This window comes from Ictalurus punctatus, chromosome 15, assembly GCF_001660625.3.
Source record: "Ictalurus punctatus breed USDA103 chromosome 15, Coco_2.0, whole genome shotgun sequence".
Lineage (NCBI taxonomy): Eukaryota > Metazoa > Chordata > Actinopteri > Siluriformes > Ictaluridae > Ictalurus > Ictalurus punctatus.
In genome coordinates this window covers 25,818,493-25,845,226 of record NC_030430.2, presented here as the reverse complement: position 1 = coordinate 25,845,226, position 26,734 = coordinate 25,818,493, and the positions used below count along the sequence as shown (strand labels likewise).

The window sequence follows — 26,734 nt, the reverse complement described above, 5'->3', positions numbered from 1 at the left end:
CCGGCATCACCAGCAGACGAGCGAAACAGTCTAACACACACAGCAGCGTTTCTCTCGAGGCCTGCAAGAAAAACTCCATCACAAACACACGTAAAGAGCAGGATTCTTTCAAAAATGTGCACATGAGCATAAAATTCACCAAACGGTAAGGGCTAGCGAACATGATTCACACTCTTCTTATTCTTTCTTCCTTTCTTTCTTTCTTTCCCTTTTTCCTTTCCTTGTCACATTCTTTCTTGCTTGCTTTTTCCTTTCTTTCTTTACTTCTTATCTTCTTTATTTCTAAATTCCTTGCGACTTTCTTTCTTCGTTATTGTCTTTCTTTCTTTGTGTCGTTATTTCTTTTTCTTTCTTTTTCTCGCTTGCTTTGATTTTATGGCATTTGTGTTATGATATCTTTCACAAGGGTTTGGATTGTTTATTTATTTATTTATTTATTTATTTTGTTACGTTCTACATAAAGCTTTAAAGTGGAATTCAATTAAATAACTAACTAATTTTTACAACTAATAACTAACTAACATTTTTAGGCTGGATTCAAATTCGAAATAATGTTGTTGTTTTTTTGTTGTTGTTTTTTTTAAAATAATCGTTATATATAATCAGTGAAAATGTTGCTGGCACAAAACCATTTTCGATTCAGAATTAAACTCCGTTCGTGAAAGCAGTTCAGAAAAAGCTCTCAGGGAACAGTTCTTATTGAATCTGAATTTAATGCGCAAGATCTGGGTGAATGTTTCGTGCTGTACTCCAGGTTATACAGCTGTTTATTTCATTTCAACTTCAAAATGTAAACATGTGTACAAAAAATAAATAAATAAAGCAGAGGAATATTATATTCAGATTTACAAAATAGGACTCCTTTTATTCACGGTCTATTTCTAGTACGTGTGCAGTGACAGTCGGAGGGCTCCTACCCGCTGGAGTGAGTTTAGGACGCTCGTTATCTCTGTGTTTTGTTGTTTCAGCGTCTGAACGTCTGTATTGGAGATGACGGGTTCCTTTAGCTGCTCTAACCAGGACCACAGGATTCCCGTCAGGACGAACGGATCCCTCTCCAAACACAGACGCTCAAATCCTCCCTGAGAGTTCAGGTCCACCTGCAGGGACACACACCGTCTCTGAGCTTCATACACACTCCACACCACAGCGTTGCGCTTTCATTCTACAATCTCCTCTCTCTTATGCGCTTCTGTTCAGCACTCCTACTCTACCGGGGTAAACGTTGCACAGGGAAAGAAACCAGCGAGAAATATAGAAGAAGTAAGTCACAAAGAAATATCGGGAAAATGTCGGAAAGAAATAAAGACACACAGACGGACACAAAAAATAGAAAGTCACTGAGAAAGTAGCGTAAAGAAGAATAACAAGAAAGTTCAAAACCAAGGATGGAAAGTTAATATAGGAAGAAATGGAAAGAGGGAAAATTAAAAAAGAAAAAAATCCCTGAAAGAAAGAAAGAAAGAAAGAAGATGCAAACAAAAATGAATATACAAAAATGCCTCAAAATGGGCAAAAGTCAGAAAGAAATCCACAAAAATGTATAAAGTTACAAAAAAAAGAGAAAACAGAGCATTACATACAGTAAGAAATGTAATAAGTAAAAATAAGTTTTTAAAAAAAGTCACAAAATAAACAAAAATAAGAAAGAAAGAAAGAAAGTTATAAGGGAAAAAGATCAAAAGAAAGGAAAAAGTTATAAATAAATATATTTTAATAATGTCACAAATTGGATGAATATCCGAGAGAAATCTAGAAAAGAAATTGAGAAAGAAAGAAAGAAAAAGTTGCAAATAAATAAAGAAAAAAAAAAATCACCAATTGGAGGAACATCTGAAAGAAATATAGAAAAAAACTGAGAAAGAAAGAAGGAAAGAAGGAAAGAAAGAAGGAAAGAAGGAAAGAAAGAAGGAAAGAAGGAAAGAAAGAAGGAAGGAAAGAAGGAAGGAAAGAAGGAAAGAAGGAAAGAAAGAAGGAAAGAAGGAAGGAAAGAAGGAAAGAAGGAAGGAAAGAAGGAAAGGAAGAAGGAAAGAAGGAAGGAAAGAAGGAAAGGAAGAAGGAAAGAAGGAAGGAAAGAAGGAAGGAAAGAAGGAAAGAAAGAAGGAAAGAAGGAAAGAAGGAAAGAAGGAAGGAAAGAAGGAAAGGAAGAAGGAAAGAAGGAAAGAAGGAAGGAAGGAAGGAAAGAAGGAAAGGAAGAAGGAAAGAAGGAAAGAAGGAAGGAAAGAAGGAAAGAAGGAAGGAAAGAAGGAAAGAAGGAAAGAAGGAAGGAAAGAAGGAAAGAAAGAAGGAAAGAAGGAAGGAAAGAAGGAAAGAAGGAAGGAAAGAAGGAAAGAAGGAAGGAAAGAAGGAAAGAAGGAAAGAAGGAAGGAAAGAAGGAAGGAAAGAAGGAAAGGAAGAAGGAAAGAAGGAAAGAAGGAAAGGAAGAAGGAAAGGAAAGAAGGAAAGAAGGAAGGAAAGAAGGACAGAAGGAAAGAAGGAAGGAAAGAAGGAAAGGAAGAAGGAAAGAAGGAAAGAAGGAAAGGAAGAAGGAAAGGAAAGAAGGAAAGAAGGAAGGAAAGAAGGACAGAAGGAAAGAAGGAAGGAAAGAAGGAAAGGAAGAAGGAAAGGAAGTCTATAATGCAGTGAGGTGTGTGTTTACCTTCCAGCTGCTGACTTTGTGGACGTGCTCCTCTTTTCCATCCTGGTTCAGGTCCAGAGCGAGTGACTGAGCCACCAGCAGACGCCGAGCCTCCAGAGTCAGCTCTGACTGGATGGTGAGGAACGGCACCTCTGGTGACTGAACATCCTCCTCCTCCTTCTCCTCCTCCTCCTCCTCATCATCATCACCTCCTTTATGGTTCCTTTTATTCCCTTCATGATCGTTCTTCCACAGCAGCACCTTCAAGAAGCTCCTCTTCTTCTCCGTTCCTTTGTGGACGCCGAACGATCGGCTGCGCTGCACAACCGACTGGCGCCGAGTGTTCAGAAGAGAACTTCCCTCCTCCTGTTCCACTCGTGCCTTTAGTTCCCAGAGGCTGCTGCGGGAACCGTAGGCTGATAAATCTCTCAGAGTGCCATGAGGGGCATCAGGGCAGTTATGGGAAATGTTGATTTGAGACACAGACCTCCTTCCTGAATCAGCTAAAACGGGAAGGTGGTTTCCTGAGACGTTTAGCGCATCACAGTGCCTGAGCAGATCCGAGTCGCTGTAGCTGAGGTTCTTGTGAGCGTACTGAAGAGGCAGCTGGGATCTGTGCTTAGGAGTCGCGAATGGACCAGGAAGTCGAGGCAGATTGAAATTAACCCCTCCCATCATGATGTGGCTGCTGATCTGAGGTTCTGATCTGGCATTAAAGCAAACCGAGCTCTCGTCATCAGACATCACGTCTGGAACCTCTAGAACGTCCTCCTCGATGACCTGCCGGTTCTCCGCGATGTCCAACAAGAGCTTGCAGATGAGTGGCACGAGCTTGGGTATGTGTCTCAGCCGCCGAGCTTCGTCTCCGTGCAGGATGTGTTTCTGACGGATCAGGAACTGGGATAGCGTGACGGGATTGGCCCTCGGATCGGCGTGGGCAAACACATTCCTCAGCGGAATCAAGAACTTTGCGAAGTTCCAAACACACGCCAGCTGCCCTCTGGTCTGGATGGAGTTCGGTCGTTTGGATCGCACCAACAGGACGGCCTGGTTGGCGGTCATGCGTGAAGTGAACACCAAGAAGCAGGCGAGTAAGACACCTGTGGGACAGGTCACCTTGATTAAAATATCCCGATGAAAATGGCACGAATGGGTAAGAATCGTAAGGTACCTGTTCTCCCGAGTCCGGCGTGACAGTGAACGGCGATCTTCCCCTCTTGCATGGAGAAGCACATGACCTTCACCATGTCCAGGATTGCAGTGAGGGAGGCCACGCCGTAGTCGTTCCATCCAAAGTTGTAAAAATAAACTGCAACACCAGAGCCATGTCATTCGAACACCATGTTACTGCACATCATGAAGAACATGTGCTTCCATATGAGGGCAGTGGAACCTCAGTCCTCAGGCTCAGACTGCTAGAAAGCCACTTGAACCATCAATACCCCCAAAACCACCATCTCAAATAAATACATTCCCCCAAACCCCACTCTCCGAACCTACTACTCTGGCTCTCCTGTCAATCACAGTGACACTAGCCAATCGTGGGTGTCTACAAGCTCATGTATGAGGAAGAGGGCGGATAGCGCTTCCCTCCAGGTGTGTTTCCACACACAGCCCCATTCCCAAAAACCCCAAACAAACCCATATTCTCTACACCCTCTGCCTGCTTTTCAACCTTATTGGCAAACTTCATGAAGAATTGCTATTCTTTATAAAGGTGAAAGAAAGAAACATAGAATCTGGCTGAAGAACTTCTTCATTTATTCAGCCACGTCCACAAGAGACAAACTACAAGAGAGACTAGTTGGATGTTGAGGAAATGGGTATGAATTATAACAGGAATCCCCTGGAATCCAGGAATCTTGACTTATTATCAAATATTCCAGGTTTCCTAAAAGCAGCTTACTGAAAACCAGAAGATAATCTATTACAGAATTGGTAAGACATTAGTCCGTATGAGTTCTCCATCTTAGCCGCACGTGAACACTGTCGTTTGTGAAACTCACCGCTCTATCAGGCTCGTACGCTATGTGACGTCAGTTTGATATAAATGACGGTTTATTGGTTCATCACTCACTGCCAGCCTCCATGAAGGTCTCGGGCCGGTAGGTGAAGCCGCTGTCCGGCTCTAGCGGGTTCCCACAGTCGGCGTGTTCACCAGGTCGCTGCAGGTTAATGACCGTCCTCAAACCACACCTTAACGAGGACAGGCACCGAGTTAACAAGACTGAACCTGAGCTAGCAAGGTGAAGAACGGAAGACTTGGAAATCTGAAGCCTTTGGTTACCTTTGGAATTGCTCGATGATGTTGTACCTTTCCATTATTTCGGTAGAAGGCCGTGCCATGGCGAGTAAATTGTCTGTGATCCTAAACACGTGAGAATCTGGTAAAAAAAAAAAAAGTCGACTTTCCGACGTAACTTAACCTCTCACGCTCATCAACATTTCAGTCTTGAGATATTCGCGAGCAATGGCTGCGTTCCATTCTGAAGCGATCATCACTGTGCAGCTGTTCACTCAGCACATCATCCTACTCACTAAAACGGTAAATTAACGGACGTTCGTAACGCACGTCACTGTCGTCCTTCACCACAGACGCCGGTCTCGTTATTCCGACGTCACCCACGTTATCTCGCCGTTTCACGATCAATTGTTCGCTATCTGATTAGCTGTACACCGCATGTGTCTAATGTTAGCGAAGTGGACAGGCTGAAACGTCACTGATGTGAGATGGGAGGGAAAGGGGGCGGGGCTTCCAGGGGATCAGTTAATATCAGAGAGTTCAAAACGACTATGGAACTGTCAATCATTCCAGATTCATACATCGACGATGTTTGTATTGTGGGGGAAAAAAGGAAGATTTTGGACACTCTTTTGGAGTATTTTTGCACGAGTACTCGTAACAGCGTACTCGTACGCAAACCCGTGAACGCTGGAAGGTCTGGAATGAGTGTGTGAATTCTTTTGTAATGTAGTTTTAATAAAGGGAACGTTTCATAACGGAACTCGAACGTAGGCTTCATCGCTTCAGAATGGACCGTTCCACACGCCGTGATCTTTTATTTCACGGTTATATAAAATGCACCGTGGTTCTTTTCAGGTACCAGGAGGAGTAGATGCCTCTGATGGCCTGTTGATCTTCACTCCAGCGTGACGCGTCTTCGTACTTGCAGGCTCGGCCTCCGCACCCGATGGAGCAGTGCATGTGGGTGGGAATCACATAACGCAACATCTCTCCAACCACCGTGTACTTCGCCGTGGCCATCGTCGCTCTTACTGCGAAACAGGAAACAGAGAAAGTCACCACAAACATGCGATGATTCTGTGCTCCAGGCCTACACCTGAACACCACGAGGAGCGAGTGTGGAACTGTAACGGTGAGAGGACTCTGAGAACTTCAGCAGGAGTTCTGGGTGGCTTCTGCTCAGTGTAGTATCTTTGTCAGGAGTTTTTGGAGCAGTCGGTGAGGTGGTGGAGGTGGAATTGGAGAGATGGAAGTTAACCAGGAACGAATCAGAGCTTCAGGTCGAGTCTTCCTCCCAAACTTCAGTTATCTCATGACTCCATTTTATACGCAAGATCTTTCATTGGTGCTAATTGTTTATACCAAACTGCCGGTTTCTCAACGGTTCTTTGGATGGTTGAAAGTTTTAGCTCCTCTTGGAACCACTATTTTCTGAAAGAGAACACCCTTCCCTTTTCAAAGATTAAGAACCCCGAATAAAAGCAATTTCACTGTGGAGGAAATCTTAAATGACAGACTATGGGTTCTTTGGATACTGTGGTTCTTAGATTTCTACAAAGGTTCTACTTGAAAACACCGTGTTGTAGGCTTCAGTACAGACCTTTTAAAGGTTCCTCCAGTAGGACAACCTAGTGTACATGTATTTCCTTTAGATTTACCCAATTTTTTTTTTCTGCATGTAAACTTACAGCTGTAATGCAATTAAAATGTAAAGCTTACGCTTCTTTGCGGTTTCTCGGTAACACGACAAGCTGCGGATTTAAATAAATAAATCAATCAATCAATCAAATTGCGATCGTTAGCAAACCCATCACACCGCCCTGCTGGTGATTATTTTCCCAAAACAGCATTCTTCATTCACTAACGAGTCCAAAATCTCAAAGCAGTTCACACTGGAAAATGACTATTTAACATAAAGCGCATTAACACAAAAACAATCTACAACCATTCATTGAACTATGGATTCATAAAATGTTCTAGTAAATATTCTTAAAGAAATATAAAAATATGCAAATAAGATGTAAATTATGTCTGTTTTCTGGCTGTAGTCAGAAAAAAATGTGCTCGTCATTTAGAAAAACGTACCAGACTCCATGTTTTTCAGCAGGAAAACAGCAGAAAGGCATTAAGACTGACTCCAACCTCCATTACAATATCTGTAAGTCAAAATACACGCCGAAACATTGACATTAAAACTTTGGAATACAGTTTTAGACTAGAAAGGACTGTATAATAACTACAGAGGAATTTCATGAACCTGAGCATTGGTGAGTGAGGAATAACCAGATTGGATTGAGACTCTTTATAATGTATAGATTGGATATAATATGAATTTAATTCACTAGAGACTCAGATAAACACATTTTTATTATTATTATTATTATTATTTGTATCACGTGCATGTTCATGCGCTCTGTTTTGAACTACTACACTAAACTATTCTGCTGGATCTGATTGAACAGTTTCAGAAAATATCTCTCGATCTTACCTGCAAACTGTAGGACGACGCACCGTGCTTCAGGTTTCTCAGACGTACACAGAATCTTGGGTCCCGAAAGGTGAATTAGCATCGCTCTTTAAAACCAAAAAAGATCTGGGTCTGATCGTTCAGTATTCCATCAGCAGCTCGTCTGATCATCGTCGTGCCTTGTTAATATCCAGCGTGAAGCTTTTAAAGTCCAACACACTTAAAGACAATTTAAAATAAACACGACATAAATGTGAAGCAAAAAACGACAACTCCGAGGTAATAACGGTAAAGATCATCAGGATATAGCACAGGCTGAAGGTCGGGAGATAAGCAAGGCTACTGTTCCTGACTGCTCCTGGTTTAAGCCACTAATCCACTTATTCCTGAAACAGCATGAGAAAGTCACCGAGCACAAAGAGCCAGGACTGATCCTAACCATTTATATTCTTATTTCATTTTGCTTTAAACTGCTATTAAACCTGCTAATGCTCTACAAACAATATTTACTGCAGTAAATAACCTCGACAAAAAAATTTATTAACCTTATTCTGGATTCCGATTGGTCAGAAGTTGTTGATTAATTCCCTTTAACAGCATCTCTGGCATTGGTCTCTATAGCAACAGCACATTCACAGGGACTTGTGCGGCAGACGCTTCATATCTCTTCATATCACAATCCACCACTTTCTACTTTTCTCTAAATGCTACTAGTTTATTTGTGAAAATATGGTGTGTGTGTGTGTGTGTGTGTGTGTGTGTGTTTTTCAACACTACAGGTTTCAGTAACTCGGAGTGATCACATGACACCACAATAATGACACACTGACAGAATATAATATATATCTTTTATTAAAATCTGACTTCGTCAAGTCACATAATAATCCAGCAAAGATCTTCTTCAATCGTCACGCGGTTATTCATTTGTGTTAAAAATGTTCTACATGATGAACAACTGGCCCTCTGACATCCAGCATTTTAGGAGAGTACAGTATACAGAATTTCAAGGTTAAAATTCATGTTTCAGGTGTGAAAACATTAAACAGTAGCGTATTAGGATGCTTTTACATGAGCAGATTTTTTCCTTAAGATTAGAAATGTGCAAATGATCCGGTTCTTCAACATAAACTGTATTGTGACAATGAATCGTCTGTGTGAACACTTAGGGAATCGTCTGCGTGAACACTTAATGAATCGTCTATGTGAACACTTAGTGAATCATCTGCATGAACACTTAGGGAATCATCTGCGTGAACACTTAGGGAATCATCTGCATGAACATTCAGTGAATCATCTGCGTGATCATTTAGGGAATCATCTGCGTATACACTTAATGAATCATTTACTGAATTACTTAGGGAATCATCTGCGTGAACACTTAGGGAATCATCTGTGTGAACACTTAGGGAATCATCTGTGTGAACATTTAGTGAATCATCTGAGTGAACGCTTAGCTTTGCATGTGGTTATACTATTGTGGTAATGTAAATCCCTTTTTCTCGGTGCTATTGCAGCATTTTGTCCGTGCTGGTGAAGGATCTGGTCCGGCTCTCTGTAGTCTGTAGATGGTCATTCCTCTGGTTCTTCATTTCTTCTTCTTTTTCTGAGGTTGTGAGTGAGACGTTGCATCTTTCACAATTGGAAAACAGCATTCATTACAATTTATTAATTTAGCACCAGATCTGTCATTTCAAAGCAGATATGTCAAAGGGTTGTTTTTCTGTCACTGTATTTCTGACACCCCCCCCCCCCCCCCCCCTTATAGTTCATATAATTATATGCAGTGTAAAACCAAACCAAACGAAGACTCGCCAAAAAGACTAATAAGTGTGAAAGTGAAGACAGAACATTACACTGATGATGTCAGGTGTCATGGAATCGTCTCACCTGTAGGACCCCAAATGACACGGTTGAGTTTCTCTCCCAGCAGGTAAAGAGGAGCCATGCTGAGAGACGCCACGCTGAGGAACACGACGAGGCCTGCGGGACTGAGGTGAGCCATGATGGGGTAAACCCAGATCCCTGATGCATGCCGCACCCACAGCACCCTAAATTATACATAAACACACGCTCATGTGTATTTAACACTGTGATAAATACACTGTTAGACACAGCGCAAAAATGTCAGATCATGCTTTCATCGTTAACCAATAAAATATTTGGAGGTCACAAAAAGAATGATCATTTTAAAGCGCTTTTTCTTAAAGTGACAGTTCACCCAAAAATGAAAATTCTGTCATTTACTCACCCTCGTGCCGTTCCAAACCTGTACGCATTCCTTTCTTCTGCGGAGCGTAAAAGAAGATATTTTGAAGAATGTTGGTAACCAAACAGTTTTGGTGCCCACTGACTTCCATTGTATGGACAAAAAAAAAACTAAACAAACCCAGACATTTCTCAAAATATCTTCTTTCATGTTCCACAGAACAAATTCAGTCGTACAGTTTCGGAACAACACGAGGGGGAGTAAATGATGACAGAATTTTTATTTCTGGGGTGAACCATCCCTTTAATTTAAGGGATGGTTCACCTTAAGCTCAACTTGGTAAAATCGGAGCTTCTCGTCATCCCAGCCTGTCCCTCAATCAACCACAACCTCACCGTACAGCTCGGCTCGACCATGCTCAAACCAAGCAGGACGGCCAGGAACCTTGATTGACTTTTGATGACCACTTGAACTTTACAGACCACATTTCAACACCTGCATGGTCCTGTAGATTCATTCTGTAGAACATCAAGAACATCAGACCCTACCTCACCGATCAGGCCACACAGCTACTAGTCCAGGCTCTTGTTAACTCCTGGGTCTCCCAGCAGCTCCATCAAACTCCTCTTCATCTCCCTCCACTGGCTTCCTGTAGCCGCTCGCATCAAATTCAAGGCCTTGATGCTCACCTACAAGACCTTGTTTGGAACAGCGCCCCCTACCTCAACAAGTTCCCTTTCCAGAACCTTCACACACTGACTGTCCCTCAGTGGTGGAATGAATTTCCGACCTCAATCCGCAGACCGCAGATTCTGTCACTATCTTCAAAAAACTGCTAAAGACCCTCCGCTTCCGTGAATGCTTAACTAACCCCTAACTTGTCCGCTGGTCCCAACCCCCCAACCCTCCGACTAAGACCCAACCCCCCGACCCTCCGACTAAGACCCCCCCCACCACCTTTGTCTCTGACATTGACTCTTACACCTCGACTCTGCGCACTTTGCTTCTCTAGGACTCAGTTAAACATCGTGTACGGTAGCACTACCCGTACTGTTCTCCGCGTGATACATCGCTTTGCTTGTGTTTCCTCTTTTGTAAGTCGCTTTGGATTTAAGCGTCTGCTAAATGAATAAATGTACATGTAAATGACTCGTGATCTGCCCGAGTGACTCGGCAGCACAGGAGATAATTACCAGGCCAAGTAGAGGGAGGCGAAGAGCGCCAGGGCCAGGATTCCTCTGGAACGACTCGGGTGTTTGTGATGCTGAAGAAACATCTCCACCAGGAGCAGCGGCAGGATTACAGTGTGCTGTGGAGGAAAATAATCCATTAGAGTCAGAAATAGACAAACACTAAACATCATAAAAAAAAAAACAAACATCCTGAGAGGACCGAGTGAACCGATAAATAAGAAATATCATACCGAGCTTTATTATTATTATTATTATTATTATTATTATTGTCCTATAACAGTGTTTTACTCCTCTTATTCCACAGACACTTACCAATTTTACATGTATTAAAGAATGACAAGCCATCAATTATCTGTTTAAATTTACACTTAATGTTCATGAAAACTGTCAGTTCCTGTTCTCACTTACGTTACAGTAGCTATAAACACTCGTTCCCTCACCATCCCTCTCTCTATTCCCTCTCTATATTCACTCTCTATTCCATCCATCCATCTTCTACACCGCTTTATCCTTTTCAGGGTCGCGGGGAAACCTGGAGCCGATCCCAGGGAGCATCGGGCACGAGGCGGGGTACACCCTGGACAGGGTGCCAATCCTCCCTCTCTATTCTCTCTCTATTCTCTCTCTTTATTCCCTCTCTATTCTCTCTCTCTATTGTCTCTCTCTATTCTCTCTCATCTTGTCTTTAGTTGCCTAGAACCAGTAAAGAAGTGTCAACTCCTCTGTGACAAAGATGTCGGAAAACTTAAAGTTACAGCTTCACCTCTGAATGTTACACAGCACTGACACTGGAGACTCCTTCCCTAAACGTTGCAGAAACACATTCATCCTTAAAGAAAAATGATTAGCGGCGTGTTCGCCACGCGAGTCCCTGTGAACGAGCCGTTACTATAGAAACGATAACGTATTAGAACGACAGCGTTAATATCATCATAGAAAAATGATCCGATACTGTCTAACCAATCAGAATCCGGATTTCAACAGCGCTGTGGGATGAAATGTAATATTGTGATGTGACACATAATAATACATAATAATACATAATAAAACATAATAATAATAATAATAATAATAATAATAATGATGTGTAATATAGAATTTATTAATAAACAATCGCAATGTATTAAGAATATAAATATAAATGCAGGTTTATTAGAAGGCTTACACTGACGATAAAGCTTACGCATGCGCAAATACTTTTATAAATAGCGACGCTTACCATAGCGTGATTAAGCCATGTAGGAATGATGTCATCTAAAACCTTGGGGAAGACCAGCTCTCGGTCGTAGGTGTAGATGGACCAGAAAGAAGCGAAGACAAACTGAAAACGTAAAACTGATTCATAACAAACCTGATTAAACTAATCACAAAACCTCGTGTTTGATATCAGATTGCGAATCTCGGACACTCACGGTTCCGACCGGAAAAGCCAGACCGGTGAAGAAGAAATCCCGCGCTGTGACGAGGAACGACGAGTCGCTGCGTTTCCTCGGCAGCGCCATCTGGATTAGATCGGTTACAACACAGAGCCCGAAAAACACCGTCTGCATCACCTGCGGCACCGACAGGGTTCCAGTTAAACACACATATAATATAACACTGCACAAGTTTGTGCCCTCGTGGTCTTTTAGTTTTGAACATATAGTTTATCAAAACATCATTACGTATACATAATAATGAACAAACTTTCCGACAACGTACAAACCTAAATATTCCAGAAACAAACGATTGGCGTGCTCAAAAGTTTGCACACCCCTCTGACCTTCCCTAGTTAATTTATTGGCATTTGTGCTTTATTAAGTGTGTTGTTCCCAAACTTTTCAGAGCCAAGGACACCTTTGCGTCCTGTGTGCAGTATTTCTTGTCCTGCGCTCGTCTCACGCAGTCTTGTGTTTTATGTGTTGCACAATGGTCCTGAAGAAATGACATTTTGTTCCGGAACATTCTGGTTATTTATTGGAGCGTAGAGCTTCTCACTCCTGAACTTTCCACCAGTCGTTGTGTTTGAATGACTGAGATTTGTATTACACCCATTTAAACTTCATCATAACTTTTGATGATGATCATGTATTTATACCACTCTAAGAAAATGAAACATCTCAGACTCCCTGGCTAAGCTTCACAGATCCTGCTCTGAGAACCGCTGCATTAAGGTGCATTAAGGTGAATGAAAACAGTCATATGGTCATTTTTACATCTTGTTTATGGCATGGAAAACTGAAACAGGACCAAACTTTTGGGCAGACCGAGATAGGAGTCTGTGAGAGTCAGAAAAACAGCTCTCACACACTCTGAAGCAGGAAACACTGACCTTTCACAGAGTTGGAGATGCAAACGGAACGATATCGGAGTGTTTAGGGAGAGTTTAGCAACAGTGACAAACGGGAACATGACAAGAACTACAACGCAAGAGCAAAGAGTAGAAGAACTGGGACAAAAACAAGGGAGGGGGACAAAAGAAACGAAAACGCCAGAAAGATTGACTACAATCCAAAGTTGGAGACCTCAAAATACAGTTGTGCCCAAAAGTTTGCATACCCCTTGTAGAATCTGCTAAATCTTAATACTGTTCATATCATATGATCATATCGGATCATAAAAATCCCAGGTTGTTGTTTATTTAGTCCTGTCCTGAAGAAGCTTTTTCACATAACAGATGTTTACATATAGTCCACAAGACAAGATTATAGCTGAATTTATAAAAATTACCCCGTTCAAAAGTTTACACACCCTTGATTATTAATCCAGTGTGTCGTTACCTGGATGATCCACGACTGTGTTTATGTTCTGTGAGAGTTCTTCATGAGTCGCGTGTTTGTCCTGAGCAGTTAAACTGCCCGCCGTTCTTCAGAAAAATCCTGCACATTCTTTACTTTTCCAGCATCTTCTGCATATTTGACTCCTTTCCATCAGACTATATGATGTTCAGAACCACCTTTTCACACCGAGGACGACCGATGGACTCGTACACGACTATTATAAAAGGTGCACACGTTCACTGATGCGCAAGAAGGCAACACCATACATTAAGATCCAGGGGGGTGTAAACTTTTGAACAGGATGATCGGTGTAAATTGTTCGTATTTTGTCTTCTGGGAGACATGTAAATATCTTATTTAGCATCTGAATGGCAGTACTAAATGAAAAAAAAAGTTCTTTAAATAAAATAATAATAATTTACTCCGATCATCCTGTTTAAATTAAGAGTTAGCAGATTCTGCAAGGGGTATGCAAACTTTTGGGCACAACTGTATTCTTAGGGCCATAGGTTCTCAAAGTGGGAGACTGCAGGTTCCTCATTTACATTTTGTTACAGTAGTGGAAAGTTATTATGCCGGTAAATAAAATCAACTGAAATTTAATAACAGTCAGACTGGACGTTTATTTACAATATGTTCTGATGGTGGACCTTTCAGAAATTGAAGAACAAAATCGTTTTAAGCTTCCATAAACAGCCAAAATATTAATGTACACAATAATAAATACAGTGCATCAATACAATCTTTTAATAATTGTAATAGATAGTAAAAAACAGTCTGAGCATCTGTCCTATAGGGGAATATAAAAAAGTAGAAAAAAGGTCCAACTTTCTATCACATTTAGAAATATTCTCTAATTGTAATAACTGAGTAATAACTCAATTAATAATTATTTATTAAGCTGCTTTTTGTTACTGTGATGGAACTCAAGTTAAAGGTAAAACTTTTACCATCAGCTCTAAGTGCATATGTTAGGAATATAACAAGTATTTTTTCACACTAAGTAGTGCACTACATTGTTCACTCATTCAGGACTCATTCAGGATTCATTCAGAACTCATTCAGGTCTCATTCAGGACTCATTCAGGACTCATTCAGGATTCATTCAGAACTCATTCAGGTCTCATTCAGGACTCATTCAGGACTCATTCAGGATTCATTCAGGACTCATTCAGGACTCATTCAAGATTCATTCAGAACTCATTCAGGTCTCATTCAGGACTCATTCAGGATTCATTCAGGACTCATTCAAGATTCATTCAGAACTCATTCAGGTCTCATTCAGGACTCATTCAGGATTCATTCAGAACTCATTCAGGGTTCATTCAGGGCTCATTCAGGACTCATTCAAGATTCATTCAAAGCTCATTCAGGATTCATTCAGCTCTCATTCAGGTCTCATTCAGGATTCATTCAGGTCTCATTCAGGACTCATTCAGGATTCATTCAGTACTCATTCAGAACTCATTCAGGACTCATTCAGGACTCATTCAGGACTCAGCCATTTACACTCACCAGGTTGATGAAGGTTAAATATTTCCACCGGCCTCCGTAAGACCGAGTGCCTGGATGTCGCCCTGAATCCGCTATGGCGCAGTTAGCATTCAGAGTAAATAAATACCAGGCAAAAATCACTAAATGCGCAAACAAACATAACTTAGAATTCACACCGGACCTCAAAGCAGAAGCAGAAGCAGCAGCCATGTTTCATTCTGAACGAAAACTTCCGCAATACGTCATTTTCGTCAAGCCACGCCCCTTCGGGGAATGCTGCGCTGTGATTGGTTGAGCCGCGAAAATAAACGGTAGTACGCGGAAGTAGCGAAATATCAGCTTTATACATACCTACATATACATACATATACATATGTATATATAACAAATATAAATTTTTATTAAATGTTGTAAATATAGCGTGATTTTTTAATTAGATAAATAAGGGCAGTTTTTTTTGTCATGTTAAATCATTTGATTAGATAAATATAGGGCTATTTTTATTGTAATTAATTGGATTAGGTAACGTTTGAAATATTTGGTTTTAAAATTAAAATATGAATTTATATAATTATATATGGGGTTTAATAATATAATTATTATACTGGGTCGTACCATCAACATTAAAAAAAACCAACAAAAAAACCCACCCCAACTATTTTACCTCAAGTGAAATTATTTGTACAAATTCCTACAGGACTCGCTTCGCTTCTAGAAGAATTGTCTGTGTAACGCGGTTGTGTTGTGTGCTGTGTGTTTAACGTTTTGTAATGTCTCTGAGAGTATTAAGAAATATAATTAAATAAAAGAATAGTCGTAATATAGGCGACTATTAACTTTAAACTCATCTAAAACCACAGTGCTAGCCTAACAAGCTAACGTCGTTATGAAAACGTCCAACTGTTTGTGCATTTTTTTAAATTAAATATTTGCACATATTATATGTGAAAAATCGCTTGTACATTTTTTTTATTTCTACAAAATTCCCTCACAGAAGAGAATAAATGATTAATAATTAATGTTTCAATATATGTATAGAGTTTGATTTGGAACAGTCCTCTGCCCTGTGTGTGTTGCGACTGAGGCGTTAAAAGGCTCGAGCTGCGTGTACTGAGACCTGTTACCACAGCAACCACTGACCAATCACGGCGCAATAAACGCTCCGGGCGCGTGTCCGTGGAGAAGCGGCGGGAAAAATTAACTTCCGGCAGTTAAAAAAACAAAAAACAAAAAAAAAAAAAAAAAAAACGCACGAGCGTCACCTGAGGTATATTTCATACAGAACAATAAGGATATTAAGCACAAAAATACAACTGTTTACCCAAAATGGTTTTTGTTTTTTGTTTAGCCATCTAAAATGTGTACTATAATAGTATTATGTTTTACACCTGATCACCTGGGAAACAAGCAAAGCGAAAATCTGTACAGTTTTTCATCCCAATCTTGAGGGGAAAAGTCTTTAAAGTATGCTTTGTTAAGCTTTACAAAAGTTTAAAAACCTAGTAGAGAATAAAAAGTGTTGGAGACTTTCCAGCAAACATGCTTAAAAGAGAGTGAAAATGAACATCTTTGGAATAGTAGTCAAATCTGTGGCAAAATAAACAAACACTCATTTATTTCATGTAATCCAGTTACTATCTCATACTTTGTGTACAAAAACACTTTGTGATTTGCAAATTTTAGGTAAAATAGACAAGTTTTGAGTCTTGTTTTTCTTGTACGCTGATGGGTGATTACACTTCTCCTACCCTAATCATAACATCACAACCAATATGGCCGACCTACGAATAAAGTAAACGGCTAACGTGCTCCACAAATCAAATATCTCTTGCAGCACACAATCCAAATGATTACAAGACAACAAAAATGACACAGAGAAGTTATTTTATCAATCCATTCTTTTATCCAATGATAATTGTATGTTAATGAGAAAACGCATGGAAAGACTCATTCTGACACTTAGCATAGGAGATTAAAGTCACAATATAAAAAAGGAGAAAGGAGGCGCATGAAAAAAAATCCACGGCTTAGTCCAGCATTCAGTATATACATGAAAATGAAAGAGATCTATCATTTTATTTTAATGTTATATGATTCCACAGGTCAGATGTAATTAATGATGCGTAACAAATGTCACACAAACGCGACATCAATGTTTCACGAGGCCGTTTGCAATCCAGTTCCACTTCCTACGTTTTTTAACTTCTGGCTCTCTCTGTAAAGTAATAATCGCTCTGTAGTGTGCTGAGGAAGTCGATTTCTCCTGGCACGAACTATAGAAGCCGCCATGGGAAAGAGACGTTTAAACCCTCCAGATGAAGCTGGGACAGCCAAAAGTCTGTGGCAGATATTTCGTAGCTGTGGAAACCGTGTGGCTCCTCGCCAGAACTCCTCAACAGAAGCATCTCCATCCAGTAAAGGTTCGGCGATATAAAGATCGAGCTCGGAGTCTTGCGTCTTCTTGGCAGAAGGCTGCATGAAGCTGAAGATCTTCTTGCTCTTGATGTTGCCCAAACTGGCAGCTTTCGCAGCAAGCTGGTCATCGTGGTCTAGTTTTACACTGCCCTCCTCGATGGGAACCCAGGCATCAGTTTCACTCATGGCGGATTCTAAGATCGAACAAGCCCAGAATTTGGTAGGGGGCGCGAGTTTGATATCACTGGCCTCTTCTTCGTCTTCGAAAGGTTGCAGTTTAATGCGAGGATCCAGGACTGTAGCGAGAATCAAATCTTTTTGCATGATCAGAGGTTGGAAGTAGTCGTGTAGTCTGGAGCGGAGAGCTTTGCGGAATTGGGGATATGAGGTTTTTTTAAGCTCAAGGGTTTTATCGAGTCCGATGATAGATGGAATGACGAGGGAGAACGTGATGCCATCTGACTGAAGCACTTGGACCGCCTCTTCGAAAGGTTCTAAAAAACCAATGATGTCTACGACTTGGTCCCAGATGACATGGATTACTGGAGGAGAAACAGTCGAGTCGTTCTCTTCTTTCTGCGCTTGGGCTATCAGGCCTATCGCGCCGTCCCATGCAACCTTTGAAAGCAGCTTACGAAAAGCAACAAAAGTGGAGTTCCATCTATAGCTGTTGAAGCTGTGAGGATCTGCGAGAGAGACATTACAGTCCCGCATGAGAACATTATTCCAGTAGGCACTGTGCCGAAAGAAGGCCACGATATCTCGGATCTGAGAGACGACGTAGCTGGCACACTGTGAGGCCTTTAGAGCTTCCTTGATTACCAAGTGCAACAAGCTGCTAAAGCAGTCCACATTCCTGGCCAAGTGGACTTCCGAGAAATCCACGACAGACACTTGATCGTCAATGAAGTCCATTATTTCGTCTTCGTCCGGGTCGTTCTTCTGGACGCTATGCATGATCTTGTAGTCGCAGAAAAGGTTGTGTATGTTGATTGTGTTCTTGGCCTCGTGAAGAATAAGGTAGCCGATGTTCTCAGGAAAAAGCCCGTAGCTCAGGAGCACGGCTTCCAGCTCGCTCGTAACAATGCTGTTGAAGTTATTGTCGCTTAAATGCCGAAACGCAACTGTCGGCCTACACATGTTCCAGTCTCCGTCGAGGAAATGCAGCTGAACAGCGAGGATGGTTTCGGCATCCTCGCTGGTCCAGATATCCCCCGTGACGTGGATGTTCGAGTTTCCTCCAGTCACAGCGAGACAATCCCTCAGCTGTTTAATCAGGCTCGGTTTAACCACCTTCTCCACTTCGACGTAAAGCCTCAATCCTACGCTATGCGGAGAAATTCTAGGGTACTGCGGACCGATCGCAGCCATGAAGTTTCGAAACCCGGATCCTTCGAAGATGCTAAAAGGCAACATGTCTTCAGAGATCATTTGCAGCGCCGCACCGATGATGATTTTCTGTCGTGACTGCGACCTGTCGCGGGGGCTGGAAGTGGACTTTACTCTGGTGATGTCGTTGGAGTCTTTCTCAGCATCAGGGGCTCCTTTCCACTTTAAATGCCTCTGGCCTTTTTTGGGCTTCTGTTTTCTTTTGCGACGCCTGGGTTCCCTTGCTTTCATTATCTGAAAATGATAGAGTAAATAAGACAAATTCCTTGGGGGGGGTTAATTAAGGATTGTCGGTTTGTTCCTCCAGAAAAACATTAACGCTTCTATGCAGATGCCTACAACAGGTTTGTTTTCGCTCTACTTCCTATAGTTCCTGGTGTTTCAAGGAACCTTCTTCGCTAAAGAGTATACACATGAGCATGAAAATGATAACTAATACTTTACTACTCTGAGTCTCAAACATATGGGTTAGGACCTGCTTAAAAAGTACATCACAAATAGCAAATCATATCGTTTAAAAATACTCTCACCTGCTCTGTAAAGTCTGTCATTAGGACCGAGCTGAAAGCATCGTAACAGGAATCGTCCGCACTGGTATTAGGAGTCGATGGGGCAGGCTGTGTCTGTTAGAGCAGAGAGATTTCCTTCATAGAGCAAGTGATATTCCAGACCCAAGATCTACAGCAATCAGGAATAGGGTAGGTTACCTGATCAGGAACGTCCATCACAAATTCTGACTGCAGACTGACGTCACAAGGGACATCCATCTAAACACACAACACAGTCACAAGTCAATTATTCAGACAACACACAACATCAGCATGAGATCATTACAAAGGACGACAGCATACTTTAGTTTCCTCTTCAGTTGGACGAGTCACTTCTTCCTCCTTCTCCACTTCTATAGATGTTTCTTCAGGAGGTGAAGAGGCAACAGGATCAGCGTCGATCACTAGCACACCTTTGGCCACTTTACGCTTCAGAGTCGAGTACCAGTGGTTCTTGATGGAGTTATCAGTCCTATAAGTGCAAAAGTGAACCATTTCAGGAATTACACACCAATTTAGTGAACACTGGATTTTCATTTCATATTAACGATCTGAAAGAAAGCCATTCCAAAACAAATCCGTTAACTAAGGAGAGATACGGCAGACAAAAAAAGCCATTCTTGTGTGTACTGGTCAATTTTCAGATTTTGGTATATTTTGGTTCTATAACACGTCTTATTCAACACCAATACCATAAAAATGACAAAAGTTCGCATTAAAATGTTTATTTTTAGGCATTCGGTGCTCTTACGTCTGTTAATTTCCCCTTACTTTGTCATAAGTTAGCATTTTTCAACCAGATATATCTCCGGGATGGTTCTCGATAACGGAGAGTCTTTGGTACCGTCGGAAAGCCCGTTCCCTCAACACGATAGCTGGTTTAAATACGCTCGTTTCCTTTTTAGTGCTCACCAATAGTGAGAAACTACAGGACCTAAACAATATATGCATTATAAAAAATAATGCATATATACTATAAAACAAATTTATATATATATATAATTAATTTATTTTAGTTTATATTGTATATAAGTATTTATGCATTATTTTTTATGGATGTACAAAAAGCACCGAATTAAAGTACAGTCCTAAATTAATAATATATATTCTGATGTATGTGTGTGTGTGTGTGTGTGTGTGTGTGTGTGTTGGGGTCTTTTCTGTTTTGGACAAACGTTTGTGTAAAGTTTTAGTCTGAAGTTTATATTTGTAACACTCAGTTTGTGGATTTCATTTTAAATAAACAAAAAACAAATGGTACTGAAAGCCCCCCAATCCGATTCATCGAAATAATAATAATAGGCCAACTAATCGATTATGAAAACAATGGTTAGTTGCAGCCCTAAATAAATCTATCGGGGATTTTTAAATTTGGCTTGGCCTATGAAAACATTTACACGCTGCTGAAAAGGGTGTTAAATGATGTCCAATGTTATCAGTTCCCTCGCCTCCTAAACTCCCAAATTAACGTTTCTACAGTTTGATTAGAGCTAATCAGTCCGTACAGGATTTCGTAGGGGTTTTTTTGTGATTGTTTGTGATTGCAAAAATGCTTGATTATGCTGTGGCTTTTTAAAAAAATTTGCGATGCAACTTTGTGCAACTACTTTGATTGTTGAAATTGCAATTGAACGATATTTCGCAGTGATGTTTGTTGATGTTGGTAAACGAGACCTTTTAGCTGTACTCGTGTTCGACGAAGTGAATCGAAGAGGGCTTCGGCTGAACGTGTGTTGCGATGACGTCGCGTGACCCGTCTCGGCCCAAATCCGCGGAAAATCGAAAGCTCCTCAGAATATCGCGAAGTTTGCTTGATTTTGCGTTAATTTCTGAGATCGCAAAATCCTGGAGGAAATGTTACCTCCCACATACCTCCCAGGAAGCAATTTGGCGATTTTGGCCCAACAGGTTCCCAGAATGCTGTGGGCTTTGCAGATGATGATGTCTTCTTCGGGAGTCCAGGACTGTTTATTCACCGACGGGTCCAGATGATTGTGCCAGCGTTCTCGGCACTGCTTCCCCCTGCGGCCCTTCAGGTGCTTGGCGATCCTGGTCCATTGGTATGTTCCCAATTTTGTCACTAATTCTACGAGCTACAGAAGACATTCAGGCTGTCGATTTTAGTGTGCTTTAAACCCGAAGCTGTATGTCATTTCTAAAGCATTGAGTGTACCCACAATGCTCACCTTCTCATCCTCCTGTTTAGTCCAGGTACCCTTGATCAAGTTTGGGTCCAACACACAGGTGTACCGGTACTTACAATCCTGTTCAGTCCGGCCCTGAGACGCAGTTAAAAGCTTTCAGCTTTGTACACAAACCATATCTAATAAATAATAAGAGTACTCGAGTATAATTAGGTTGTCTTTAATGTTTTTGTTTGTTTGTTCGTTTTACTTACAGGTAACATAGTCCCAATAGTGCTCCAGTTGTCGCCAATCCTCTCCACCAGACTCTTAAGATATTTATCCTGAACACACAACATATAAAAATGCAACTCTATGGTGCCGTTACAGTAAGATACTGACTGATGACTGATGGCTTTACCTCTGACTGTTACAAAGCACTCACACTGGAGACTCCTTCCAAAACATGTTGAACACATCACTCACACATAGTTGTTACTATAGAAACGATAACGAATTAGAACAAGCGCATTAATATAAACCTGTGATCTGCGGCCACATGGCAAAAAGGAAATGAATCGAGACCTTCTGACCCAATTTCTGGTGCGACTCTGAGGAAGCAAACTTGCTTGTGGTGCAAAGATTAAAAATGAAAAGTTAGTAGCAAACACAACTCACTTCTTCAGGACTCCACCTGGCCTTCGTCTTTTCACCCAGCCTCTGTTCGTCCGGGATTTGTACTGTAGGCTGTCTGGCCCTGGAACGGCCCTCCATCTGAGTAAAAACACACATCACACACTCGTATCGTGAATTAGACCATATAACGAGTCAGACTGACGGCGATAAATTCGATGAACAAATCAATTCAGTGGTGAAGAGTGGCTTTTATCATCCATCCATCTTCTACATCGCTTATCTGACAGGGTCGCGGGGAATCTGGAGTCTATCCCAGGGAGCATGGGGCACGAGGCGGGGTACACCCTGGACAGGGTGCCGATCCATCACAGGGCACAATCACATACACACTCACACACACATTCATACACTACGGACACTTTGGACACGCCAATCAGCCTACCATGCATGTGTTTGGACTGGGGGAGGAAACCGGAGTACCCGGAGGAAACCCCTGAGAACATGCAAACTCCGCACATCTCAGATCCATTGCGAAATTGAAAGTGTTTTTATCAGTAAAGGATTTTGGAGACAGTAATTCATGCTTTTATTTATTTTATTTATTCTAGGCTGGATTAGGCTGGGGGAGGAAACCGGAGTACCCAGAGGAAACCCCCGCAGCATGCAAACTCCACACACACACACACACAGGATCGCAACGGGAATGCGGACACAGATTAAACCTTTATATTTTATCATCTTTTACATAACTTCAAGATTATTTGTATAAGTGCTAATTGCACCTTTAAGTGAGTAATAAACTGTTCACCATACAAGTCACTGCGAATGAGCCGTTACTATAGAAATTAAAACATTAATATAAACCTTCTGACCAATCAGAATACAGGGACAGGTACTGATGGAAATTGGACACAGCTTTCCTGCTTCGTGGTTAATAGTAGCAGAAACGGGAAATGACGTCACAAATTAAAGGTTACTGATCTATATATATATCTATATATTTATATCTCTGAATATATATATATATATATATATATATATATATATATATATATATATATGTTTATTCTGAATACATAATTATGCGATGTTAAATGTTAAACTTCTGTTTAGGTTGAATGTTTATTGTGGCTTTTTCTTAAGCTCAGTTATGTAGCTAACGTTAGCGTAAGAAAATAAACGCAATGATTAACAGCATAGCTCACCAAGTTAGCTTTTGGTCGAGTCTGGTTGGATATCTGTCAGAATGTTTTGTTAGCAGAGGCTAACAGCTAACAGGCTAACAGCTGTGCGCTGGCTGTACACATATACAACACAAATCCACGCATTTAGAACACTCAGTAGAAAATATATACGTAAATAATTAAATACTTACAGGTTGTGACCCAGAGGCGAAAGATGGTCCAAATAAAGTGGGTACGGCCCCGCCTTTAATAAATAATCGTTTGGCAAATCCCGCGTTGACTTCAGCTAGATTGAAGAAGCAGTCGTCAGTGAAATGGCAGGAACACAAACGAAGGTCGGAGCGAACTGATTTGGTATGGTATTAAAAATGAACTCTAACCACCGACGCTTTACTTCCTCATCCCTCGGTAGTCCATGCAAAGTAGCTCCGCTATTGCAGAGCAGAAAACAACGTCTTCTAGACATGGAGACAACAGGAACCTAACTCTTTCAGGACAACTACAGCTGTAGTGTTTGAGGGCGGGGTCAAAGCTGTCGGCGAGCAGGTGATGAAGACCAGAGGCGGGGCTTTTTGTTATAAACCTACGTAGATTAATACAGGAAGTAATGTCTGGAATCACTAACGAGTCATTTCAGATGTTCAGAATCGATTCCTTCTTTTGGGAGTCAATAACTCTTTTTTTTTTTGCCATGAGCTTTGATCTTTGCAGACTTTTTAAATTCACACTCAGCTCTATATACACGCTACATGAAAGGGAATATTTGAAAAACCATAACAGGTGCACTTTAAAGGAATACTTCAGCCAAAACTAAAAATTCCATCATTTACCGAACGTTGCGTCCTGTACCAGTCTCCAGATGTGTCTATTGGGTACTTTTTGCTTTAAAAACTACACTTTTGTTTTATATACACCTTGATGTTGTATTGTTACTGTGTATTATTAAAGATTAGGATCGTTATCCCCAGTCTACATGAGGATAATGACGCACGTGTGTTTAATATGTACACGGTCTGTATAAATTACAACCTGTGGGCACGTCTGCCACTTCCTTTAGTGAACGTTGTTTTGCAGTTAAAAGCAGCACATCGGGTCATCTTGACCGTTTTCGGAGCCGTCTGTCGGTAGGGAATCGTAAAATGGCCGCCAGAGCACTTCCGGTGGATTCACCTACTGCTGGCAGTTTAGATTTCTATCAGCTATCCAGTAATATACATATATACATATATACATATACACACATATATATATATATATATATATATATATATATATATATATATATATATATATATATATATATATATATATGAATATAGACGCTGCATTGGCTGCTGGATCGTACGACAACGTCTCCGCCGTATTAATCCGGGCAACTGTAATAAGTGTCAGCTTATATTATACTTTATATTCTAAAATAAATTGCCCATAATCGAGATTGTCATCTATACTGCCGTTTTTCTCCAAACCGACTTTTATGACAAGCTCCTCGTTTCAGCGGAGCGACTGACGTATTGCGAATCTTACTGGAGTTAGTTGGCTAGTTAACTTTTCTCACATGGAAGGTTTCCCAAAGAGAGGCAGTGGGACGGAGGTGTAAGAAGGGAAGGTGGTTCCGCAGGTGGACTTTGACAGGACAGGACAGACTGTCAGGCTCAGTCTACAGTTTCCCCACTCCTCTCCAAACAGTAGGTGTATCCATAGGTTATAATCATTTAATAGATTGTCCTTTATTATCATTTTTATCATCATCACATAAATGTTTTATCGGATCCATAAAGGATTATCTTTGTAATTATCTGTTTTGAAGGACGTCTGTATCCTTTTATCGCTAATAAAATCTAGCAAGCAGACTGACTGCCGGTGTCAATCTATTTCACTCGTATTTACAGATTTCATTGCATTTTGGTACAATGATGGTCAGTTACTAGGACTTAAACATGGACTATTTATTTATTCCGTATTTCAAAGTGAAGGAGTTGTGAGCACAGGAAAAACTAAAAGATGGAGTTAAAGACAGGAAAAATCCATTGGACATTGGACTTCTGATGGGAAAGTCGTGAGTTCAAATCCCAGCACCTCCAAGCTGCCACCGCTGGGCCCTTGGGCAAGGTCCTTAACCCTGAACTGCTCAGTTGTATAAAAATTTTGGGGGTCAGTGGTAGCTCTGTGGTTAAGATGTTGGACTACTGATTGGATGGTCGTGAGTTCAAATCCCAGCACTGTCACCGCTGGGCCCTTGGGCAAGGCCCCTAACCATCAAATGCTCATTTGTATAGATTAGAGAAATGTAAATCACCCTGGATAAGGGCGTCTGCCAAATTCCATATATGCAATGTAATGTAATCTGAATCTTTGCTTAACAAGTGAGCGTTTTATATAACAATGAATAATTTTACAACTCTATCAAGATTGTAAGTAACTGGAGACAGAACTTTTTTTTTGTACTCTATATAGATCATAAACCAGCGAAATTGTTTGAGAAATGTAAAGTCTAGCCCCGATCAACATGGCGGACATGTTGACCTATCAGCAAAAATTGGCTAACTTATATCACTTATATACATCACTTATAACATCAATTCTATACAGAATATAAGCAGGATATGTTATGCCATGCTATGGGACGCTAAAGAAAAGCGTTGTACCAAAAGAAGCCGCTTTGTAGAATGTGTGCAAATGTGTGTTAAATTGTATTATACTGACACGCATGAAGTAATTTAACAACTTGTTTAAAGCAAACAACTTTAAAAGGTTAAGTTCACTGTGATTTAATTAAAAGTAGCCAGCATTGGCGGACTAGCAGAACCGTTAGCTGTGCTAGCTAGCAGTTAGCCAGTTAGCTAAGAATGTGTTGTGGTTACCTGGGCAGTTAGAGCCGAAGACTGAACTTATCCTCGCTGCCTTTTAGACTTCAAACAACTTATAAGCAAACATTTCACTATGAAATTTTAAACGCACGTTACACTTTTGATCGAAAACATCCGTGAAAGTTGTTGTTGTTGTTGTTTTTAAATTCTCGTATTGTACCGTGTAAAGATTAAACCGTTTCCACGCGCGCGCAACTTTCACATGCACATTTGTACTTTACCGGTCAGAGTCAAACGGCGCTCGCGCGCACAGAGGTTGCGTCGTGAGCGCCAGAGCTGCGCTGGAATTGCGCATTATTGTGTTTTTTGCTGTTGTTTTTTTATTTTAAAAAAACTATTTTAAAGAGGTACCTGGTGCTTCTGTGTGTAAAAAAAAAAAGCTGCTAACAAGCTCTAAGTGTTAATAGGGAAACTGATAAAGAGCAAAAAGTACTGATTTGGATTATTTTTAAGTATTGTGTAATATTTCAAACGCAAATAGACTGCGGTGCTTCATGTACATCAACGCAGCGCCGATATTGCGCAAGTATTTGAAGCGCTATATTTGAAACCAGGGGTGTCCAATCTTATCCGGAAAGGGCCGGTGGG

At 40.9% G+C, this 26,734-nt stretch overlaps 3 protein-coding genes across 7 annotated transcripts in view; all 3 read right to left on the bottom strand.

Moving 5' to 3' along the window:
* The window catches only part of ptpdc1b (protein tyrosine phosphatase domain containing 1b), a 6,152-nt gene extending 252 nt beyond the window's left edge, over nucleotides 1-5,900 (bottom strand). Inside the window, exons 1-7 of the mRNA XM_017487904.3 lie at nucleotides 5,722-5,900; nucleotides 4,905-4,985; nucleotides 4,695-4,813; nucleotides 3,789-3,926; nucleotides 2,639-3,717; nucleotides 918-1,100; nucleotides 1-61 (exon numbers count right to left, since the gene is read on the bottom strand). The exon at nucleotides 1-61 is cut by the window's left edge and continues 252 nt beyond it. Coding sequence (XP_017343393.3) covers nucleotides 1-61; nucleotides 918-1,100; nucleotides 2,639-3,717; nucleotides 3,789-3,926; nucleotides 4,695-4,813; nucleotides 4,905-4,985; nucleotides 5,722-5,882 — 1,822 coding nt within the window. The 5' untranslated portion in view covers nucleotides 5,883-5,900. The remainder of the gene's footprint in view (nucleotides 62-917; nucleotides 1,101-2,638; nucleotides 3,718-3,788; nucleotides 3,927-4,694; nucleotides 4,814-4,904; nucleotides 4,986-5,721) is intronic.
* Nucleotides 5,901-8,165: 2,265 nt separating this feature from the next.
* On the bottom strand, nucleotides 8,166-15,223 carry adtrp1 (androgen dependent TFPI regulating protein 1). Of its 2 annotated transcripts, none has more exons than XM_017487964.3 (6): nucleotides 15,003-15,223; nucleotides 12,141-12,281; nucleotides 11,948-12,049; nucleotides 10,729-10,844; nucleotides 9,217-9,377; nucleotides 8,166-8,932 (listed from the first exon to the last, which is right to left on the bottom strand). In XM_017487964.3, the coding sequence occupies exons 1-6, from the start codon at nucleotides 15,189-15,191 to the stop codon at nucleotides 8,835-8,837; spliced, it is 807 nt and encodes a 268-aa protein (XP_017343453.1). In that variant the 5' UTR covers nucleotides 15,192-15,223; the 3' UTR covers nucleotides 8,166-8,834. The 2 variants fall into 2 exon arrangements, with proteins under 2 accessions (XP_017343453.1, XP_017343454.1); XM_017487965.3 differs by having other exon boundaries at nucleotides 8,166-8,958; nucleotides 15,003-15,221.
* Nucleotides 15,224-16,569: 1,346 nt separating this feature from the next.
* On the bottom strand, nucleotides 16,570-26,370 carry mybl2a (v-myb avian myeloblastosis viral oncogene homolog-like 2a). 4 transcript variants are annotated; one of them, XM_047160394.2, is made up of 10 exons: nucleotides 26,141-26,370; nucleotides 23,468-23,562; nucleotides 22,135-22,230; nucleotides 21,732-21,800; nucleotides 21,520-21,612; nucleotides 21,206-21,426; nucleotides 19,637-19,805; nucleotides 19,493-19,552; nucleotides 19,316-19,408; nucleotides 16,570-19,019 (listed from the first exon to the last, which is right to left on the bottom strand). In XM_047160394.2, the coding sequence occupies exons 3-10, from the start codon at nucleotides 22,228-22,230 to the stop codon at nucleotides 17,139-17,141; spliced, it is 2,682 nt and encodes an 893-aa protein (XP_047016350.1). In that variant the 5' UTR covers nucleotides 23,468-23,562; nucleotides 26,141-26,370; the 3' UTR covers nucleotides 16,570-17,138. The 4 variants fall into 4 exon arrangements, with proteins under 4 accessions (XP_047016350.1, XP_047016352.1, XP_047016351.1 ...); XM_047160396.2 differs by lacking the exon at nucleotides 23,468-23,562; XM_047160395.2 differs by lacking the exon at nucleotides 26,141-26,370 and having other exon boundaries at nucleotides 23,468-24,509.
* Between the last annotated feature and the right edge of the window lie 364 nt (nucleotides 26,371-26,734).

Excerpts from the sequence above, each read along its gene's own strand:
- mybl2a (XM_047160393.2), bottom strand. The coding sequence starts at position 22,248 with ATGTGTGTTTTTACTCAGATGGAGGGCCGTTCCAGGGCCAGACAGCCT. Across the intron at positions 21,427-21,519 it reads CTAAACAGGAGGATGAGAAG|CTCGTAGAATTAGTGACAAA; the intron begins GTGAGCATTGTG and ends TGTCTTCTGTAG. Across the intron at positions 19,553-19,636 it reads CAACTGAAGAGGAAACTAAA|ATGGATGTCCCTTGTGACGT; the intron begins GTATGCTGTCGT and ends TTGTGTGTTTAG.
- adtrp1 (XM_017487964.3), bottom strand. The coding sequence starts at position 15,191 with ATGGCTGCTGCTTCTGCTTCTGCTTTGAGGTCCGGTGTGAATTCTAAG. Across the intron at positions 12,282-15,002 it reads ATTTAACCTTCATCAACCTG|GTGATGCAGACGGTGTTTTT; the intron begins GTGAGTGTAAAT and ends TCGGTGCCGCAG. Across the intron at positions 12,050-12,140 it reads TGGCTTTTCCGGTCGGAACC|TTTGTCTTCGCTTCTTTCTG; the intron begins GTGAGTGTCCGA and ends TTACGTTTTCAG.